Source organism: Oratosquilla oratoria, unplaced genomic scaffold, assembly GCF_046742065.1.
Source record: "Oratosquilla oratoria isolate Oo_2021 unplaced genomic scaffold, ASM4674206v1 SCAFFOLD60, whole genome shotgun sequence".
In the NCBI taxonomy this organism is placed as follows: Eukaryota; Metazoa; Arthropoda; class Malacostraca; order Stomatopoda; family Squillidae; genus Oratosquilla; species Oratosquilla oratoria.
In genome coordinates this window covers 398899-422500 of record NW_027467724.1, presented here as the reverse complement: position 1 = coordinate 422500, position 23602 = coordinate 398899, and the positions used below count along the sequence as shown (strand labels likewise).

The following is a 23602-nucleotide window of genomic DNA, read 5'->3' as shown; positions in this document are numbered from 1 at the left end:
AAGTGGGAGATGGGGGGAGACGGAGACATATGGAGGGATAGGGTGGGAAATATGGCGGGCAGGACGGACGGAGAGAGAGAGAAGGGGAGACAGGAAATGAGAGTGATATATGGTGGTGGTACATTTATTATTTGCAGTATCATATGTAAAACTGTACCATATATGTATATGTATGTATTTTTTTATAACATTCTGTCACACAACGTTATGCGATGAGATGTCATGTCACTTTAAATTAGCACATTATTTTTATCTATCTTTATTTTTATTTTCATTTTATTTCCTTTTATTTTATTTTATTTTATTTTATTCTATATTTATCTGGATATTTATCTTTATATTATTTCATACTATAAGCTATCTTATGGCACTTTTTAGGATTCCCACATTTTTACACCACTCACTCACTTCACTTACACTGTTACACCCTCGATCAACATTCCACACACACCGGAGCTGTTTCATAATAACATCACAAAATTTATTGTATACTGTATTATAACTATTGCTCATTGTATTAAAAAAATTTATAAACCATTGTACAACCAAACGGAACCCACCTCCAAGGAGGGAACGCGGTCCTACTCAGACTATGTATACTGCCAGCTTCACTCCGAAGTCACATTCCTCTGAAGAAGCATAGAGCGAAACCGGTCAGGAATAAACTCAGGAACTCGGAACTAGACCCGTGACTTCTTTTTCCACCTTCATCATCAAATATATATATATATATATATATATATATATATATATATATATATATATATGAATATATATATATATGTATATATATAAATATATATATATATATATATATAGTACGATGTGTAATCTATGGTATTAATAGCTCATAGAAGTTGGTGTTGACTTTTATGTGTTAATCAGTAGACATGAAGAATTCTAAATGTTCTCTAAGTTATACCGATACAATATATAGTACCTACCAGTGTGTGATGTGGGCTGTTATACAATGTATATAAATTGATATTATGGTCAGTGTCTCGATATGCAGGTAAGTAATAGTTTTGTAGTTTGTATGTTTGTAGTTTTGACACAGGTTATCGTATACTGAAACCTAACTTCGTTTGCCATTAGGCCTAAGTTTTGTGCCAATGGTATCCAACCGTTTGTTTGGGGGTCGACCTATACGGTAAGTATAGGCCTAACTCAGAATATAAGGGTCAATTGTAAAATTTCCACCCACACTGATGAGCTGTAGAATCTCCACCCCAACTACACTAAATTGTAGAGTTCCCCCACCACTCTTCAACTGTAGACTCTCCACCCTAACATAGGCTAAGTTAGATTAGGTTAGGTTTGGTTTGGTTGGATTATGTCAGGTCAGGTTAAGTTAGGTTAGGTACCATTAGCCATAATCAACTATAGAATGTTAGGTTAGGTTAGGTCAAGTTAGGTTAGGTCAGGTCAGGTTAGGTTATGTATCACAAGTCATAATCAACTGTAGAATGTTGGGTCAGGTTAGGTTAGGTTACTTTAGGTTTGGTTAGGTTAGGTTAGGTCAGGTCAGGTTAGGTTAGGTCAGGTCAGGTTAGGTATACGAGCCATAATCAACTGTAGAATGTCCACCTCAGCAACACTCAATTGTACAATTTCCACCCCAATTGCGCGCGCGTGTATGTGTGTTTGTGGGGGGGGTCTACAATTGATCCTATATACATATGTATAAACAGTATATACATATACATAAATTATACATATATACGAAACACAGACACATTACTACTGCCACTAGTAATTACAGACCTAATCGCGGCGACCACCACCCTCATGTCCGCACGCGTCCAATGTCGATAGGAACCACGAGGAAATTGGGCGCGTTTTTAAAAAGAAGAAACGGGTGCATGCTCCAGGTAAAGCGACGCCAGGAAGCGAAGATGCTGCCGCTGGAGACGACAACAGCGGCCCCCCTTCAGCGAGAATCCTCATCTTCCAGGGGCTTCCCATGAAGCAAGGAGCCATTGAAATCCAAGGACAAGAAGAAACCCTAAGAACGAAAGGGCTTGGGTTTCTCTCCGTAAACCCACTTTAAGGACTTAGATTTCAACGGGCGAAGAAAGAAGGGGATTCATGGTTTCAGAAGGGATCGGCGGCGTCTTCCATCGTGACTACTGATCTACGGACTTTTCAGTTCCTTCCCGAAGGAAGTATCTTCCCCCCCCCCCCCAACACACACACACACACACGCCAGACCGCAGCCGGCGCGGAGTCTGAGCGTCCCTCTCTTCCTCCTGACGAAGACTGGGCTTCCTAGTTGATCGGAACCTCGAATGGACTCTTTGGTACCGGTGTAACAGCCCAAATTAACCCCCCCCCTTCCCCGAATAAACCCGGATATTGTTTGCCCCAGGACAGAATATACTCCGGGGAATAAACTGTCGTAGGTCAACCTATACCTGGAATAAACTGTCGTAGGTCAACCTATACCTGGGGTAAACTGTCGTAGGTCAACCTATACCTGGGGTAAACTGTCGTAGGTCAACCTATACCTGGGGTAAACTGTCGTAAGTCAACCTATATCTGGGGTAAACTGTCGTAGGTCAACCTATACCTGGGGTATGAATTAGCCTAGGCCAGACTATACTCCTCTAGGCTAAAATGTACCCCTCTTGTATAAAGAGATTTTGATTGTATTTATACAGTACATTCACTCACTGATATTTACAGATAAAGCATTTGCCATAGGACATCAATGTTCACAGTATATTCACTCTCTAATATTTACAAACAGGTAAAACATTTGACATAGGACACCAATGTACTTTCTTCTGTATAGGGTACAGTTACTTTAGGTTAAGTTAGGTAAGATGGGATAGGTTAGCTTAGGTAGGTTAGGTAAGTAATTCTTGTGTAAATACAATCAAAATATCTTTACGCAAGAAGGGTATAGTCTAGCCAAGGCCAATTCATACCACGGAACATAAATTGGCCCGGGCTTAGTATAGCGAGTATAGTCTGGACTGGAGGTATACTATGCCCTGTACCGGGATCTTATTGAGCTAGATAGAAATTGGCTTGAAACACCATATCTGGGTTTTTATTGGCTTGATGGAAAATGGGCTAAACAACTATACTGGAATTTTACTGGGCATTTTAGAAAATGGGCTCAGAAAAACATATTTTCAGTATTATAGAAAATTATCTTAAAATATGTATAATAGCCTTTTAGTGGGTTCTATAGAAAATAGGCTTAAAACACGTATTCTAGGCTTTTACTGTGCCTTACAGAAAATGGGTTTAGAAATACGTAGTTTTGGGTTTTTACTTTACGTGATATTGTGAGTTCTGCAAAGGTTTTCTTCATTAATTCCACAAAGTCTTTGTAGTTTCTTGTCTCATGAAATCCACCAGACACGATAATATTTCTTGTTACTGTATCAAAATTTATTCTATTTTTCAATATTGCTATCTTCTCCCTATCATCCTCAACTTTATGTCTTATGATCTCATGGTCTATTCTGCTAGAAATGAAAAAAGGAGTATGATTTCACCATCGACCTTCGGTTGACTGTGTTCTTCTCTAACTACTGTTATTAGATTGTGTGAGGACATCGTGGATGATGAAGATGTTGAACTAGAAGAGTTTTCTGTAGCCACTGTAGTGGGTACTGAAGATTGTAATAAATCTAAATCGTCATTACAACGTTGCCAGTAACTTTTAAGTTCTACGCAGAGAAAATGAATTTGATTGATCTTTTTGCATGAGACACTATAACTAGTACATAATTGTGCATGGGCTTTAAGTAGATATCACTAAGTACTCACCAAATTTTGGGATATACCAACTTCCGAAAATATATAAAGTATACTTAAGTGAACATACTCACCACTGTTAACATTGATATATTAAAACACAAAATGTCACAAGAGGTCACTAAGCACACAAAGATTTGAAAAAAACTCAACACAAAAGAATACCGAATATAAAGTCACTATAAGTCATCAACATCATGATCATGATCATGATCATCATCATGATCATCATCATCATCATCATCATCATCATCATCATCATCATCATCATCATCATTATTAATTTTATAAATTTTACCATTATTATCATCATTAGTAGTAGTAGTATTGTCGTTGTTGTTGTTGCTGTTGTTGTTGTTGTTATTATTATTATTGTTACTGATGTTGTTATAATCACCTTTACTATCATTATTATAATTACTCTGTTATTATCATCGTTATTATTATGGCCATCATTTGGTATCGTATCACTATAGATGTATAAGTTATAAATTCCTGTACCTACTATTGAATCTGCCTTTTATGTCACTGAACATGACTTTCTCGACTAACAGTTCTGATCTGGCTTCTTCGGCAGGCGTTATCATCTTCGGGTCAGACCAAGAGGTGGCAGGCGTGATGCGTGCCGTGAGGAGAAACAACGCTACGGGCAACTTCTCCTGGATCGGTTCGGACGGTTGGTCGGCCCGCTCCCTCGTGTCCTCAGGTATGGGTGCAGGTATCGTCAAGGCGCAGGCCTGTACACATAAACACACACACACACAGGAATATGTCTGGACGGCGCAGTGGAAGCGTTCGCAACCGCTTCTCCAGTGGTTCGAGTTCGAATTCCGCCCAGGGCTGAAATAATTTCAGTAACACTGCGCTGCGAAGAGGCACTCCAACTCTCGTGGGCGGGCAGTTGTGTGTGTGTGTGTGTGTGTGTGTGTGTGTGTGTGTGTGTGTGTGTGTGTGTGTGTGTGTGTGTGTGTGTGTGTGTGTGTGTATTCACTTGGTCTTTGGATCACGTGTTGGACTCGTGATCGACAGCTATTTCCCTCCTGGAAGAGAGCTCAGAGCTCGTAGGTCCGATCTATGGGTAATGCTATGACCTTGCACACACACACACCCCCAACTCCCCGCCCACGAGAGTTGGAGTAACACCCCTCAGCGCAGCGATACTGATATTATTTCAGCCCCCGGGCGAGGATCGAACCCGGACCTCCGTAGTGGCAGGCCAGAGCTCTAACCACAGCGCCATGAGAGGTGTGTGTGTGTGTGTGTGTGTGTGTGTGTGTGTGTGTGTGTGTGTGTGTGTATGTGTGTGTGTGTGCGTGTGTATGTTTGTGTGTATGTATATGCATGTGTGTGTGTGTGTGTGTGTGTGTGTGTGTGTGTGTGTGTGTGTGTGTGTGTGTGTGTGTGTGTGTGTGTGTGTGTGTGTGTGTGTGTGTGTGTGTGTGTGTGTGTGTGTGTGTGTGTGTGTTTGTAACCAATAATGGTTGTGGTTACATAAGGTGGACTTAATATGGGCGAGATAAACTCCAAGCCGGAGTTTCTTCTATTTATTAACAATAACCTGGGTCTTCAACAACAAATTATCAATAGGCCCTTTGGGCAAAATACAGTAAGTGCCGGGCCTTGACCTCAGGCACACCTGTGTCTGGCAGGTACTTGACCTGCCCAGCTCTGCTGTCTTGGTTACATTAGTTGTCATTGATATAGGGGGTTAGTGGGTTGTTGTAAGTAAAAGTGTTAGTTCGTTATTATATGTAATGGAGTCAGTTCTACTTATTAGGTTAGTCGTATGGTTGGTGGGTATGGTTGATATAGTATGTATATGTTACCTTATGGGTTATATAATAGGGGTAGTATAATAAAGGGATAGAGTAGGATAGAGTAGAGCTGGGTGTGGAGGAGGAATGGGGATGGTTCAAGGAGGGAGTCATAAAGTGTGCAAGGATGGTGTGTGGAACAAGAAGGACAGGAGGAAATAGAAGAAAGGGTAATGAATGGTGGGATGAGGAAACAAAGAAGAATGTAGAAGAGAAGAAGCGAGCTTTCACAGATTGGTTACAAAATAGGAGGAGGGAGTCATATGAGAGGTACAAAGAAAAGAAAAGAGAAGTCAAACAAAAGGTAAAGGTTGCAAAGAGGAGATCAGATGTGAAATGGGGTATGAGTATGACAGAAAATTTTGAAAGTAATAAAAAGATGTTTTGGAAAGAAATTAAGAGAGGAAGAGGAGGCGAATCAAGTAGAGAAGAAAAGGTAAAAGGTGCAGATGGAGAGATGATAATGGAAGAGAAGGCAGTAAGGGGAAGATGGGCAGAATATTTTAGGGAGTTGCTAAATGTAAAGGAGGATAGGGAGGGAAAGATAGCTGCAGTGGAAAATGCGAAGAAAATGAGAGTGATGAGTGAGGAGAATGGAGGAGAAATAAGGAAGGATGAGGTGAAGGCAGTTGTTAAGATGATGAAAGCAGGTAAGGCACCTGGTCTGGATGGATGCCATGCAGAATGTCTGAAAAAGGGAGGTACAGTGATGGTGGACTGGTTGGTGAGGTTATTTAATGTTTGCTGGAGAGAGGGTAGAGTGCCGGAGGACTGGAGGAGTGCCTGTATAGTTCCTCTTTACAAGGGAAAAGGGGACAAGTGTGAATGTAGTAGTTTCAGAGGGATTAGCTTGTTAAGTGTAGTTGGGAAGGCTTATGGGAGGATCTTGATTGAGAGGATTAGGAGAGGAACAGAAGGAGTAATTGGTGAGGAACAGTGTGGATTTAGGACGGGTAGAGGTTGTGTAGATCATATCTTTGTGGTAAGACAGATATGTGAGAAAGCTATAGGAAAGGGGAAGGATGTTTTTTGGGCTTTTATGGATCTGGAAAAGGCTTATGATAGGGTAGACAGAAAGGCACTGTGGGAGGTTATGCAGATATATGGGATAGGAGGAAAGCTTCTGGGAGCTGTCAAGAGTTTTTATGAGAGTAGTAGAGCTTGTGTCAGGATTAGAAATGGAGAGAGTGAGTGGTTCGAGGTAAAGGTGGGACTTCGTCAAGGATGCGTTATGTCACCCTGGCTGTTCAACTTATACATGGATGGGGTGGTGCGAGAGGTAAATGCAAGGGTAGTGGGAAAGGGATTGGAGATGGTTAAAGAAAATGGAGAAAAGTGGGAGGTGAGCCAGCTGTTGTTTGCGGACAACACTGCGCTTGTGGCAAGATCGGAGGAGGGATTGAGGAAGTTGGTGGCAGAGTTTGGGAGAGTATGTGATAGAAGAAAGCTGAAGATAAATGTGGGTAAAAGTAAGGTGATGAAATGTACAAGGGGTGAAAGTGGCAGTAGACTGGAAGTGAGCATTAAGGGAGAGCGACTGGAGGAAGTGGATAGTTTTAGATACTTGGGTGCAAATGTGGCAGGCAAGGGTGGAGTGGGGGTGGAGGTAGAATGTAGATTGAGAAGCGAGTAAATGCCTTGGTGGATTAAAGAGTGTAATGAGGAATAGACATTTGGGAATGGATGCTAAAAGGAGACTGTATGAAGGAATGATTTTGCCAACAGCACTGTATGGGGCTGAAACATGGAACATAAGAGAAGAAGAAAGAGGGAGTTTGAATGTGTTTGAGATGAGATGTCTGAGAACTACGATGGGGGTTACTAGACTGGATAGAGTGAGAAATGAGGAGGTGAGGAGGAGAACAGGGGTGGAAAAGGAGTTGGGAGATAGGGTTGATGAAAAAATATTAGGATGGTTTGGACACATGGAAAGAATGAGTGAAGAAAGACTAGTAAAAGAGGTATGGAAGGCAGATGTGGAGGGAGTGAATATGAGGGGACGTCCTAGGATGAGGTGGATGGATGGGGGTGAAGGGGGCCTTGGGGAAGAGGGGAATGTCTGTTGAGGAAGGATGGGAGAGGACAGAAGGAAGGGGTGAATGGAGAATGGTTGTATATGGATGATGATGTGATTGCATGAGGTGGAATGGGAGGGGGGGTGGGGGGTGAGGTAGTGTGTGTGAGCAAAATTTGACGCAGCCCGAAGGGATTTCTCCCCGTCCTCTCATTTTATGCAATGGGGGGACGGAGAGGGGGGGGTCGCCGATTTAATGAAGCGGCCTTGCTGTGGATGTGCTGTGTCTTGCGACACTGCTTCTGACCCAGGGCAGTGGACAAGGTGCAGGGATGACCCGTCATCCAGGAGGTGCACAGATAAGAGGGAGGGTGGAGGGGTGTGGAGTGTATTCAGGGATGGAATGGGTGGAAATGAATTTATGCCTTCCCCTTTTTGGCTACCTCCCTTGTAAGGGGGAAAAAGCCTTGGTATATGTATGTATGTATAATAAAGGGGGTTTAATGGGTTTCTATGGTGACATGAGGCATCTTCGTGTGGTGATATCCTGTTTGTTTGAATTACTGCTGAGTTAGGTGCTGAGGTCTGGGAAAGCGAAGTCAGCAAGAAGGGGACACGAGTGCCATGTCGCATGAATGTGGATCACGTGCGTGGTAGGTGATGGTTACTAATGGTTACAGTGTGTGTGTGTGTGTGTGTGTGTGTGTGTGTGTGTGTGTGTGTGTGTGTGTGTGTGTGTGTGTGTGTGTGTGTGTGTGTGTGTGTGTATTCACCTTGGTCTTTGGATCACGTGTTGGACTCGTGATCGACAGCTATTTCCTTCCCGGAAGAGAGCTCAGAGCTCGTATGACCGATCTATGGGTAATGCTATGACCTTACACACACACACACAAACACACACACACACACACACACACACACACACACACACACACACACACACACACACACACACACACACACACACACACACACACACACACACACACACACACACACACACACACACACACACACAACTCCCCGCCCACGAGAGTCGGAGTAACGACCCGAAGCGCAGCGATACCGAAATAATTTCGGCCCTGGGCAGGATTCGAACCAGGTACTGCCGCACCTCCGTACTGACAGTCCAATACTCTATCAACCGCGCCACCGAGTCGTGACCGCTCCACCGAGTGTGTGTGTGTGTGTGTGTGTGTGTGTGTGTGTGTGTGTGTGTGTGTGTGTGTGTGTGTGTGTGTGTGTGTGTGTGTGTGTGTGTGTGTGTGTGTGTGTGTGTGTGTGTGTGTGTGTGTGTGTGTGTGTTGAAAGTCACAGCCTTAACCATAAATCGAACAAAAATGAGCTCAGAGCTCAGAGTCCAACATGAGATCCAAGACTATTGGAAGCATTAGGCGTAGGAAAAGTTCCAGAATCTGATGGGATCTCAGATTGAATACTTTGAGAATGAAGATCAATTTGAGGGCAAAATTCATAACTTTAACGAATCCTGCCGCGCAAGGCCGTCGCTACAAGTGATAGTAGCTTATCACAAGATTGGAAAAATGCTAATATAGTAACAATTCGTAAAGGAATAAGTAAAGATAAATTATTGAATCACAGACCAGTATCCCTGACCAGCATGATAGCTAAATTATGTATTTATAAAAAAAAACTCGATGTACTACAAAAAGTGTTGCGTAATATTTGAGTTCTGAGTCTTTAGCCGAAAGGTTAATAGTTGTCGAACATGAGTCCAGCACGTGATCCAAGAATATGGTGTTGAACCGGGTGCACACACACACACACACACACACACACACACACACACACACACACACACACACACACACACACACACACACACACACACACACACACACACACACACACACACACACACACATACACACACACACGCACGCACACACATACACGCACACACACACGCGTGCGCACACACAATCTGCATCAATTCAAATATAATTTTTTGCATGTGGCCGGACCAGATACGTGGTGGCAATCAGGCTGGTGGCGCCACCAGGACGGTATTGTGTGAAAGGGATTCATGGACTGGTGTAGAGAAGAAGAGTCAAGGGTTCAGAGTAAGTAAATGGAGGAGAGGAGGAAGTTTTGTGGCAGGATCGGAGGAGGGATTGAGGAAGTTGGTGACAGAGTTTGGGAGAGTATGTGATAGAAGAAAGCTAAAGATAAATGTGGGTAAAAGTAAGGTGATGAGATGTACAAGGGGTGAAAGTGGCAGTAGACTGGAAGTGAGCATTAAGGGAGAGCGACTGGAGGAAGTGGATAGTTTTAGATACTTGGGTGCAAATGTGGCAGGAAAGGGTGGAGTGGGGGTGGAGGTAGAATGTAGATTGAGAGAAGCGAGTAAATGCCTTGGTGGATTAAAAAGTGTAATGAGGAATAAACATTTGGGAATGGATGCTAAGAGGAGACTGTATGAAGGAGTGATTGTGCCAACAGCACTGTATGGGGCAGAAACATGGAACATAAGAGAAGAAGAGAGAAGGAGTTTGAATGTGTTTGAGATGAGGTGTCTGAGAAGTATGATGGGGGTTACTAGGCTAGATAGAGTGAGAAATGAGGAGGTGAGGAGAAGAACGGGGGTGGAAAGGGAGTTGGGAGATAGGGTTGATGAAAGAGTATTAGGATGGTTTGGACACATGGAAAGAATGAGTGAAGAAAGACTAGTAAAAGAGGTATGGAAGGTAGATGTGGAGGGAGTGAACATGAAGGGACGTCCTAGGATGAGGTGGATGGATGGGGTGAAGGGGGCTTTGGGGAAGAGGGGAATGTCTGTTGAGGAAGGACGGGAGAGGACAGAAGATAGGGGTGAATGGAGAACGGTTGTATATGGATGTTGTTGTGATGCATGAGGTGGAATGGGCGGGGGGATTCGGGGGTGAGGTAGTATGTGTGAGCAAAATTTGACGCAGCCCGAAGGGATTTCTCCCCGTCCTCTCTTTTTGTGCATGGGGGGACGGAGAGGGGGGGGTCGCCGATTTAATGAAGCGGCCTTGCTGTGGATGTGCTGTGTCTTGCGACACTGCTTCTGACCCAGGGCAGTGGACAAGATGCAGGGATGACCCGTCATCCAGGAGGTGCACAGATAAGAGGGAGGGTGGAGGGGTGTGGAGTGTATTCAGGAATGTAATGGGTGGGAATGATTTTATGCCTTTTCCTTTTTGGCTACCTCCCTTGTAAGGGGGAAAAAGCCTTGGTAAATGTATGGGAATTTTTTTTAAAGAAGGGAGTTAATCAGGAGAGGGAAGAGTCACGTGATGGGTGAGAGACACGGGACGCGGAAATGAAAAATCTCACGAAAGCGGAACTAAGGACATTCAAATCTAAAAAAGTATAAGAATGTTTGATCGACCATCTGCCTGTGGAAGCAGTGGAATAAATATATTAATTAATAGTTACGTGTATATGTAAACATATGTACATGTATATACATATGTAAGCATATGTACATGATATATATACAGTATATATATATGGAGGGTGGAGGGGAGTGGAGTGTATTTAGGGATGGAATGGGTGGGAATGGTTTTTATGCCTTTTTCTTTTTGGCTACCTCCCTTGTAAGAGGGAAAAGCATTGGTATATGTATGTATTTAATAGTTACGTTGACTCGTGTATTTGGCCTGGGTTATTAATACAAAAACATAAATCATGTGAAGGAATGGGATGATTAAGTGTTATGTATGGTGACAGGAAATAGAAAATATAATGAACAACAGAAATTGTGAATGGAGGTGTGATGGCAATAAGATATTTATTCTCTCATACTATCTGTTATACATTCGTTTATACGAATATTTGCGACACTACTTCTGACCCAGGGCAATATACAGGATGCAGGGATGACCCGTCATCCAGGAGGTGCCAAGATAAGAAGGAGGGAGGAGGGTGGAGGGGGAAAAAGCCTTTGATATATATATGATATATGTATGTATGTACTTATGTGTATAAAGGTATATGATTCTACGTGGACTTAAATAAGCGTTTAGGTAACTGGCTTGATTTCTTCACCAGGTAATGAACCAGAAGTCGAAGGCACGCTCTCCGTCCAGCCGCAAGCCAACCCGGTCCGTGGCTTCGATAAATACTTCCTGAATCTAAGGGTTGAAACCAATGAACGCAACCCATGGTTTGTGGGTAAGCTCTGGATCTTGGGAACTGGAGGGAAGGGGAGAATAAAGAGTACATAAAGAAGTGTTGGCATGGCATGGGTAATAGGTAGCAAATCTCCTGAAAATGACATGGGTAAGGAAGTGTTTGAGTTTGGAGTAAAAGTTGACAAAAGTAAACAGTTGAACGGTTGTTCCGCATCAGTAGCGTGGATGAAAAGAGAGTTGTTGGATATATCAAGGAGTGCTGAAATGGAGTTTGAGCACATGGAAAGAATGAGTGAAGAAAGACTGACAAAAAGAGTATAGAAAGCAGAATTGAATGGTGTTAATTGGAGAGAAATATAAAGAATGAGGAGGATAAATGGTCCGAAGGGGGCATTGAATGCAAGAGGAATGTATGTCGAGCATGGAAGAAAGAGTGCAAAAGACAGGAGTGAATGGATGAAGAAATGACAAGGCCCGGAGGAATGTTATTCTTATATCTTCATATTTTTTCACGAGTGGATGAGGAGGGTGTGTGTGTGTGTGTGTGTGTGTGTGTGTGTGTGTGTGTGTGTGTGTGTGTGTGTGTGTGTGTGTGTGTGTGTGTGTGTGTGTGTGTGTGTGTGTGTGTGTGTGTGTGTGTGTGTGTGTGTGTGTGTGTGTGTGTGTGTGTGTGTGTGTGTGTGTGTGTGTAAGAGAGAGAGAGAGAGAGAGAGAGAGAGAGAGAGGGAGAGAGAAAGAGAGAGGGAGAGAGAGAGAGAGAGAGAGAGAGAGAGAGAGATAGAGAAAGAGAGAGAGAGATAGAGAGAGAGTGAGAGAGAGAGAGAGATAGAGATAGATAGATAGATGGATAGATAAAGAGAGAGAGAGAGAGAGAGAGAAAGAGAGAGAGAGAACCAGCTCCGTTTACCCGGTCCTGCTCCGTTGCCTTAGACCCGAGAGGCGTGACGGGGTCAGGATTGACAGTTCATCTACATTGTAGATTCTACAAAGTGCTAAGATGGAATGAACGATGAATGGGATTGGGATGGGTGTAGGGTGGATGCATAGTTTGTTTTATCCAACTCCCTTCTAAGGAAAAAAAAGAAAAAAAGGTCTTTTGGTATATATGCATATGAGAATAATTTTTCCATGCATAGAGCAATAGTATTCTGAGAAGTAGATAATTTTGTGTCCTTTTCCTTTACCTGTAGAGTATTGGGAAGACCACTTTCAATGTCGCTACCCAAACAGCTCCAAGACACCTTACAACGGAGACTACACGCGCCAATGCACTGGATTGGAGCTCCTCACACGAGAAAATACACAGTTTGAAGCTCAACTTCAATTTGTATCCGACGCTGTCATGGCCTTTGCATATGCATTTAAGTAAGATGTTTATTCATGTAAGACTACCTAAATTTACATTTCTATATCTGTATTCTATATATCTATAAATCTATACATCTATGAATTTGTACATATTTTGATCAATTATTCAAGTAAGATATCTATTCATGTAAGACTACCTAAATTTACATTTCTATATCTGTATTCTCTATATCTATAAGTCTATACATCTATAAATTTGTACATATCTTGATCAATTATTTAAGTAAGATGTTTATTGATGTAAGACTACCTAAATTTACATTTCTATATCTGTATTCTATATACCTATAAATCTATACATCTATGAATTTATACATATCTTGATCAATCATTTTCCACGATGTGTTAAACCAGTGGTTCCTAACCCTTTCTGACTTGAGGGACCCTTACTAAGCCTTTTAGAAGTCCACGGTACCCTTATTAGAAAATCTAAATTCTAGTTTGTCCCTGGAGAATATGAAAATACTCATCTTTACACTGATGCTGATTTAATGAACAAAAATGGATGACAATACAAAAATATAATTGTGACAGTAATTAGAGCAGTTGCACAATATATTCAAGTAATTTGCACAATGCCATAACAGGGACAAATAAATACACCACAATGGACCATGCATGTCTACTCAGTGTGAGACTTATGATTGATGCTTGGAACACAGACACTTGATGATATCAGGTCTAATTTCTGACAATGCTAATCGCATATCGGTCCTCAAGTGAAAGAAGTGGCAACACCTCCAATCTGTACAGCAGCATAGCCAATAATCATGAGCTATGAAGCGGCCTTGCTGTGGATGTGCTGTGTCTTGCGACACTGCTTCTGACTCAGGGCAGTGGACAAGGTGCAGGGATGACCCGTCATCCAGGAGGTGCTAAGATGAGAGGGAGGGTGGAGGGGTGTGGAGTGTATTTAGGGATGGAATGGGTGGGAATTATTTTATGCCTTTCCCTTTTTGGCTACCTCCCTTGTAAGGAGGAAAAAGCCTTGGTATATGTATGTGCAATGTGTGTTAGTCGGCGTTGGGTTACCGAAGAGATAGAGATAGATAGATAGATTGATAGATAGAGAGAGAGAGAGAGAGAGAGAGCCGGTAATACGAAAATTATTTTTGCCCTGAGTTTTGGCGGCACCCTCAGTTGATCTCACGGCACTCTTTGGTGCCGCGACACACCGGTTGGGAACCACTGTGTTAGACCCTACGTCCTGTACTCACACGGCAATGAGAGTACAGCTTTGCCACCGGAAGTGTACAAAAAAGGTAGTGGAAAGTATATCCTCTGGCCCCCCGACGTCAACTACCATCGCAAATGCATTTTACTTTTATTTCATCGCAATCCAGGAAAGCCATACGTGACCTTCAGTCCAAATCCCACTTGAGAGCTATTTATTCAAATTGTCGAACCAATCCTATTTCTCTTTCTCCCTCTTTATCTCTCTCTCTCTCTCTCTCTCTCTCTCTCTCTCTCTCTCTCTCTCTCTCTCTCTCTCTCTCTCTCTCTCTCTCTCTCTCTCTCTCTCTCTCTCTCTATTATATATATATATATATGTGTGTGTGTGTGTGTGTGTGTGTGTGTGTGTGTGTGTGTGTGTGTGTGTGTGTGTGTGTATGTGTGTTCGTGCGTATGTGTATGCGTGTGCATGTGTGGATGTGTGTGCGCACGTCTTATGTGAGTGTGTGTGTGTGTGTGTGTGTGTGTGTGTGTGTGTGTGTGTGTGTGTGTGTGTGTGTGTGTGTGTGTGTGTGTGCATGTGTTTGTTCGAACCCTGACTTGTGCGTACATGATCACGAAGCCAAGACGCTAGCAACTGAGCCATGAACGATACTACAAAAGGACTCTTCAAGTCCCCGAGCACACTCTCCATAGCTACAGCAGGCGTAGTCTCATTAATAATACACAACTTGTCGGAGGGCTTGCCTAAATGGGAAAATTCCATGATGATAAGACTACGTCTGCTGTAGCTATGGAGAGTGTGTTCAGGGACTTGAAGAATCCTTTTGTAGTATAGTTCATGGCTCAGTTGCAAGCGTCTTGGCTTCGTGATCATGTACGCACAAGTCAGGGTTCGAATCCCTTGGCAGAGCTTCTAAAAATTCAATATGTCATAATAATGCACACAAACACACACACGCACACACATACACACGCACACACACAAACACATGCACACACATACACACGCACACGTACATATATATACATATATGTACATATGTATATATATATATATATATGTATGTATGTATATATATATTTATATATATACATGTTTACATATATGTAAATATATATACATATATATATATATATATATATATATGTATGTCTATATATATAAACACACACACACATGCATACATACATATATATATATACATATATATGTATATAATATATATACATATATATGTATATATGCAAAATAACCACAGGAGAAAGGAAACTTGTAGACAGTAAGTACTTTCGTATATTACATCTTCAGACTAAATGACAGAGATACAGAGTTGGGTTTAAATATAAGTATCAGGTGCAACCATAGGGGGGAAGGGGGGAGACAATACAATGTGAGGAGGGGGGATGACCTTACCCCTATCGACCTGACCAACACATAAGGCTCAATCTGGCGGAAAGATCTCGGTGGCCATTTGGGTTACCAATTTGTCACATTTAAAATGACCACAGCTTAAGTTTATATTTTTATCAAACGTGCCTGATATTAAGCAGGATTCTATTATATTTCTTTCTTGTAGGCTTTTTCTTTTAGCTAAAATTGTTGCCTTAGACCAATCAATATGATGGTTGTATAATGCTTTATGTTGGAATAACGTATAATTTTCCTGGGTAGATCTCACACTATATTTATGTTGGGAAATCCTTGTTTCTAAGTTTTTCCCAGTTTCTCCAATATAAAATTTATTACAATCTTGGCAAGGAATTTTATAGACCACACCGTTGTTGTTAAGAGGGCTGTTCTTAATTAAAGTTTTCTTAATGGTGTGGTCATATTTAAAAGCTACTTTGATATTCAATTTTTGGAGTAGGTTAACAATACTAAGAAAATTTTCATGAAAAGGAAGAACAAGTGTATTAAGTTGTTTATGGTTTCCTTGTTCTTGATTGCAAGTTTTGTGAAAGCGTTTCTTGGCGTTGTTGTGACATTGATTAAGAATATGAATAGGATATTTTAACTTTTCCCCAATATCATATATATATATATATATATATATATATATATATATATATATATATATATATATATATATATATATATATATATTGGAAATTGGTATGTTATAACACATTTAAAGTTCACTATAAACCCACTATCGGAGAAAAAATGACGGAAGTACAGGGAAACTGTATATTTCGACTACTATCTGTAGTCCTCTTCAGCAGAATGCTTACATGAAGTTAAGGTGCAAGTATATATGAGAAAGTGAGGGGTACATAAAAGGGTATGGGGAAAGTGGGGGGACTCAGGTTACATACCCTTGAAATGGTTGGGTCAAGGAAGGACAGTTGGCGGTATTTTTGTCCGATAGTGGGATATTCAGCCACAAAATCATGTCAAGAGCGGTCGGACAAAAATACCGCCAATTGTCCTTCCTTGACCCAACCATTTCAAGGGCATGTAACCTGAGTCCCCCCACTTTCCCCATCCCCTTTTATGTACCCCTCACTTTCTCATATATACTTGTACCTTAACTTCATGTAAGCATTCTGCTGAAGAGGACTACAGATAGTAGTCGAAATATACAGTTTCCCTGTACTTCCGTCATTTTTTCTCCGATAGGGGGTTAATAGTGAACATATATATATATATATATATATATATATATATATATATATGTATATATATATATATATATTTATATATATATGAATATATGTGTAAACATAATTATACATATATGTATATATATATATATATATATATATGTATACATATATATACATATGTATACATATACATATACATATATGTATATATATATATGTATGTATATATATATGTATGTATGTATATATATATGTATATATATATATATAATATATATATGTTACACATATATGTCTATATACTGTACAGTATATAAACATACACACACACACACACATATATATATATATATATATATATATATATATATATATATATATATGTGTGTGTGTGTTTGTGTGTGTGTGTGTGTGTGTGTGTGTGTGTGTGTGTGTGTGTGTGTGTGTGTGTGTGTGTGTGTGTGTGTCTGTGTCTGTGTGTGTGTCTGTGTGTGTGTGTGTGTGTGTGTGTGTGTGTGTGTGTGTGTGTGTGTGTGTGTGTGTGTGTGTGTGTGTGTGTGTGTGTGTGTGTGTGTGTGTGTGTGTGTGCGCGTAATATAAGCGAGTGAATGTTCTAACACAGGTAAAATTTACTGAATATCCCACGATCGGAGAAAAGAAAGTTATTTGAAGACACGTACCAGGTATATTGGGAACACTAAATGTGATCCTCTTCAGCGTGGTTTTACAAAGGAGGGTTGACTATATATACTAAGAGGGGATACATATAGGGGACATGGGGAGGTAAGAATACTAGTGCGTGGTCCGTTTGAGCCCAATTCGCGATGACCTCCATGGTCAAACTGACCCCGAATCAAATGTTTGCGCGTCCGGTCGTAGATTCAGGTATGGGCGGACAACTTGACGAACAATTTGAGTCGTCTCCAATCAAACAACCACCTAATTTTGATACTTTAAAAGTACAATGGTCTCCTGACGCTATTACCAGTTTGCCATCAACAATATCGTACATCAATTTGTCCACCCAGACCTGAACCTACCACCTATTGTGCAAACATTTGACATGGGGTTAATCTGACCATGAGGTCATCGCGACTTGGGCTCAAGCGGACCACGCATTAGAATGTTTACCTCCCCATGTCCCCTTTATGTATTCCCTCTTAGAATATATAGTAAGCCCCCCTTTGTAAAACCACGCTGATGAGGATCACAGTATGTGATCGCAATGCACATAACTTCAAATAATTTTTTCTTTTCTCCGATAGTGGGATATTCAGCCATATATATATATATATATATATATATATATATATATATATATATATGTATGTATGTATATATATATATATACATATATATATACAAATAAAATATTGTTTAAAGGTGAGACAGTTGAATGACAAAGATGGTAGGAAAACACGGGTTGGATCAAGAACACTAATTTACTGACTTTTTTTTTTTTACTACAAATCTTCCTCACAGTGACAGATATGAATTAATCAACAGTATTTATACCCTCAATATGGATCATTTTTGTCTGCCCTGAGAATTTTATCTTAGGTGGCATGTGGATGAAAGGACAAGGTTATTCCTAACCACCCAGTGGCTATGTTTTAGGTGTTTCACCAAAGACCCCTTTTTTCTACCCTAAACCTTCGACTCAGGGGAATTTTTGTTTCAGGGACATGCACAGAGATCTGTGTGGAAGGGAGATGGGAGTTTGTAAGGACATGACACCCATCGATGGCGAGCTGCTACTCCGTTACTTGCGGAAGGTTGAGTTCGAAGGTAATTGAATGATATGTATTGTATGTTAACCAAGTGTGAGTGCATATGCATACCCTCCCCTTCCCTCTCTCTTTCCATGTGTCTTCTTCTCTCTCTGTAAATTTTTACTACATGTTTGTGTACACAAATACACACAAAACACGTGCACACACATGCACACACATGCACACACACACACACACACACACACACACACACACACACACACACACACACACACACACACATACACACACAAACATATATATGAATATATATATATATGTATATATATATATATATATATATGTATGTATGTATATATGTACAGTATGTATATATATACCTGTACATATGTATGTATACATATATATGTATATATATGTACACACACAGATGTATATATATATATATATATATATATATATATATATGTATGTATATTAAGGACTACTATTACACAGGACGTGCGCACCCAGATTCCTGGCTCCGCTAGTGGAGGCCATTGCTTTCTTTGTAACCTAACATTTTATATTGGACAAATATATCAAAACTAGAAACCTAACATTGTATATAGGACAAATATATCAAGTATTGACTTATTCAATGCAGTATAAGTTAATATAAACTTTTATAGTGAAATAAGAAACTATTTTTAAGGCACTGTTATGCTTTGAAATGCCAATTTTGGCCGGACTTAACATGTATTATTGTATGAGGTTAGTGGACAGTTATTTACATTAATCATTATTTACATTTGAGTTCATTGTCTTGAAAAGGAAGACCAATTTGGCTGCCTTCTCATTACCGAGGCAGTTCCTTAATTTTGTGTGTACAAGTCCATAGGAGGAGAAAACTCTTTCAACTCCTAATGATAAGGCTACTGCAGTTAGGAGTTGACGCACTGATAACAGAATATCACTGTCTAACATGGCTGTATGTGAATCCCACCACTCAATAGCTGTCAGGGTCTTGGTCACAGACTCAGTAAACTTGAACGCCTGGAAAGGAGGTGATTTTGCCTGAAACTTCATAATGACAGGAACAAGTGTTGTATATTTCTCATTGGCATACTCCATAGTAATATTCACCTCTTCTGCACTGAGCATTTTTCCTTGAAGTGCTGAATGAAGCATGTTGGCAAGTATGTGAGCTTTGGTGATAAACTGTTCATACTTTTTTTCACCAGTTTTTCAGATTGTTTATTGTTTGTGAAATGGCCAAGTAATTTCTTCCAAACATCTACCGCTTGAGCAATAGTGCACTTGTCACTCTGTACCTCATCTAGAGCCTTTGCTATTGGCTGCAATCGATCCAGTAATTCCTCAGCCGAACGTTTTAGGCCTAAATTTGATACTTTGTTTCTTACTTCAGTATCAATAGCTTCCCTGTTGACTTCACAGATCTTCATTAGAATTGGCCAGTTATTTATATAGGCCTTGAGACAGTCTGACATTGTGTTCCACCTTGTGTCCTGGGGCATGACTAGACACTGACCACCTTCCTGCCGATACTTTGAAGCAGCATAATGATTATTTCTAAAATATTTAACTACATGGACCACATGTTGTTTTACATTATCAATCTCAAGGTCATGAGCCAGTAGATTTAGTAGGTGTGCTGCACATCCGTATGTGAGGACGGTATGCTCAGGTTCACTCGATTCCTCCAAGACTTTTCTCATCTTGGTGACATTTGCTGCATTGTCTGTCACAACACTTCCAATATGACAACCAAAATCTTGTTCAGCCTTCTTGATAGAATTTTGTACAAGTTGTAGAAGATATTCAGCAGTGTGAGGTTTCCCTTTTGTGTCTATTGTGTCAACTAAATAAATCTGACCAGTGGATGTTGTTAGAGTGACACATATTATGGGTTCATTATGGATATTAGACCACCCATCAATTGAAAGACATACAGTTTCATTATTCAGGTCATCTGCACACTTTTTATATTCCTTTTCATACACAAGATCCAAGTACTTATCAGCAATATCTTTTCTGGATGAGGATTATAACCTGGCCTCAGGTTCTGAACCATCTTGAGAAACTGAGGATGCTGAACGACACAAAATGATGAATTTGTAGCAAATATAATTCTTGCAATTTCTTTGTCGATATTTTTCTTTTGAGAGGCTGAAGTTTTTATGATAAATTTGTCCAGAGATGTTGATGACTTTCTTTTAGATGAAAATGATTTAGCAGAAGTGGCGCCTGTGGAGGAGTCTGATAGTGACTTTTTTAATGATGGACTCAGGTTTGCACATAATTCAAATGGAGCCGATAATGAAGGGATTGAAGCTGTTGATACAGATCCTGAAATGGAAACAGAAAATTTTAGCATATTGCATAATTTATAAATGAATAAATAAATGAATGAATACAGTGTGATTTAGGCTACTTTTGAGTACAGTAGTTATTTTTTTTTAGATAATGATCATATTCACACAAGCCACTAAATTATTTGGAAATAATTAACAGAATATGAAATAGGTGGGCTTGGAATTCAGCCCACACAGGATTCAGTCCACTTTTAAATTCACTAAAAATAATGGGTTGGGTTAGGTTAGGCTAAATCCCTTTGGGCTGAATCCCATGTGGGCTGAATTCCAATGGAACCTATGAAATATATTACACAATGTTGAATGAAATGAATAACAATCATCTAGGCCCCAAAGTTGAGTGGATACAGTATATTATAGTGATATAGTCATTACCCAAATTTAGAAATAATGAAGTTGAAGTATCATCTCTTTAGGCCTTCACATTTTTATTGCACATGCTCTCCATTGTTCACCAAATTTATATAGTTGCGTATGAAAAGGGAGAAATGCACACAATATAAGTAAAATTATTTACCTGGGTCATCAATTTCTTCTTCTGTATGCTGTGGCTGACCTTGGCATTTATCTCTGTGAGATTTTAATCTTGACACAATGCCCTGTAGTTCCTGGCTGCAGTCTTTGCATTTAGCTCGGTACCCTTTGCCAGAAGTTGTTGGTAGTTTTTCAAAATAATTCCAGACAGGATAATTTTTTCTGCCTGAAGGAACCACTCTGCCAGGTCCAGAAGACATCCTTCCTGGTTGATTACAAAGCAGCAACTGACTCAGTGAGAGCTTGCTTACCTAGAACAAGTTTCACCAAGAATCTTGTTGAAACTTGTTGTGGGCTGCATTGTGATATATAATAAATGTAGGCTTGTACCGTTCCTTGTATACTTGTGGCAAGTCTATATAGCACTGCTCCTTATATTGATATGCTAAAAATGCCCTTTAGCAATCAGATCGCATATCAGATAGCAATCCCACAATATTTGAAATCTATAAAAAAGCTATTTAAATAAAATAAATCTGATTTAAAAAAAATAGATTTCTTATATTTTTAAAAAGATAAAAAAAAAAAAAAAAAAAAATCCCCAACCCTGGTTTCCACTAACCTATTACAATAATACCTGTTAAGTCCGGCTACAATTGGCATTTCACAGCATAACAGTGCCTTAAATATAGTTTCTTATTTGACTATAAAAGTTTATATTAACTTATACTGCATTGAATAAGTCAATAGTTAATATAATTGTCCTAAATACAATGTTAGGTTTCTAGTTTTGATATATTTGTCCATTATAAGATGTTAGGTTACAAAGAAAGCAATGGCCTCCGCTAGTGGAGCCAGGAATCTGGGTTGCGCACGTCCTGTGTATAGTAGTCCTTGATATATACATATATATATATATATATATATATATATATATATATATATATATATATATGTGTATATATATATATAAATTATTTTAGACAAATGAGAGAGAAATGGGTGGGGAAGGGCAAACGAAGATGTGTTGGGAATAGAGTTTATTGCCCTAACGTTTCGACCAACTTGGTCTTCTTCAGAGGACATGTTGCATTACAAAGGATCACAAGTCTTATACTCGCAGCGAGGGGGAACCCGGCCAGCTGTGAGTGGATGTGTCAGGTCTTGTCTTCGGCTAATGATTTAATTATTAAGACACTTGCTGTTTTTGACAGGCATTTAAATCCGTCTCTGTCATTGTTATTTTCCCTGGTGGCGATATGTGCGACTTCCACAGTTTTTCTCATTTTCTTTTCAAGTCCCTTGTGTAGAATTTCCACGCGGCTCCAATCAGGTAGGTTTCCGCATTTTTCTAGATGACGAACCAGGGAGTTGGATGTTCTATGTGCCCTGAGGTCGTTTTTGTGTTCATTCAACCGTTTCTCGATCCCTCGACCTGATTCGCCGAAGTATGATGAAGGACAGCCGCTGCATGGAATGCGGTAAACGACACTGAGGTTATTATGAATATTAGCATGTTTTTTTTATATATTTTTCCTATCTTATTGGAAGACACTTTAGCTATATTTACTCCACCTTTTAACAAATAATTATCAATAGCTCCGGTGTTAGTAGAGTTAGGGACAGTTATAAAGTGTGACTTATCTTTTCCCGGGGCCTGGACGCTTGAGCCATCATAGATCTTCTCGGCTTTCCTCATTGTTTTGGTGATCAAACCTCCGGGGTATTTCAGCTTTTTAAAGGTATTCTTAATGTATGTCAGTTCATATACGAAAAGCTCTGAGAAAGAAATCTATTAGAACACCAGTTTTGACACGTCTGCTGTGTACTGAAAAATAGTGGATAAAATCATCCCTATTGGTGGGCTTCCTGTATACTGAGAAACCTAACTGTTCAGAACCTCTATGTATCAATGTGTCTAGAAACGGTAACTTACAATCTTTTTCTAGCTCAACTGTGAATTGAATGTCTTTATTCACAGCGTTGAGTCTTCTTAGCTTATTCTCTACATTGGTTCCTTGGATGACATAATCGTGGTGATCCAAAACTGACACTCAGTTTCTGGACCGAGCCCAAGATCCCTCTCCATCAACTTTAACTGTATTTATTACACTTTCTCACACATGGAGACCTGACAACTGATAACTGC

General features: G+C 40.1%; 1 protein-coding gene across 2 annotated transcripts in view; it reads left to right on the top strand.

Moving 5' to 3' along the window:
* Positions 1-23602, top strand: part of mtt (mangetout) — a 265641-nt gene that overhangs the window by 220273 nt on the left and 21766 nt on the right. For both annotated transcript variants that reach the window (XM_076182394.1, XM_076182395.1), the window contains exons 5-8: positions 4349-4477; positions 11638-11760; positions 12911-13085; positions 18553-18659. In XM_076182394.1, coding sequence (XP_076038509.1) covers positions 4349-4477; positions 11638-11760; positions 12911-13085; positions 18553-18659 — 534 coding nt within the window. The remainder of the gene's footprint in view (positions 1-4348; positions 4478-11637; positions 11761-12910; positions 13086-18552; positions 18660-23602) is intronic.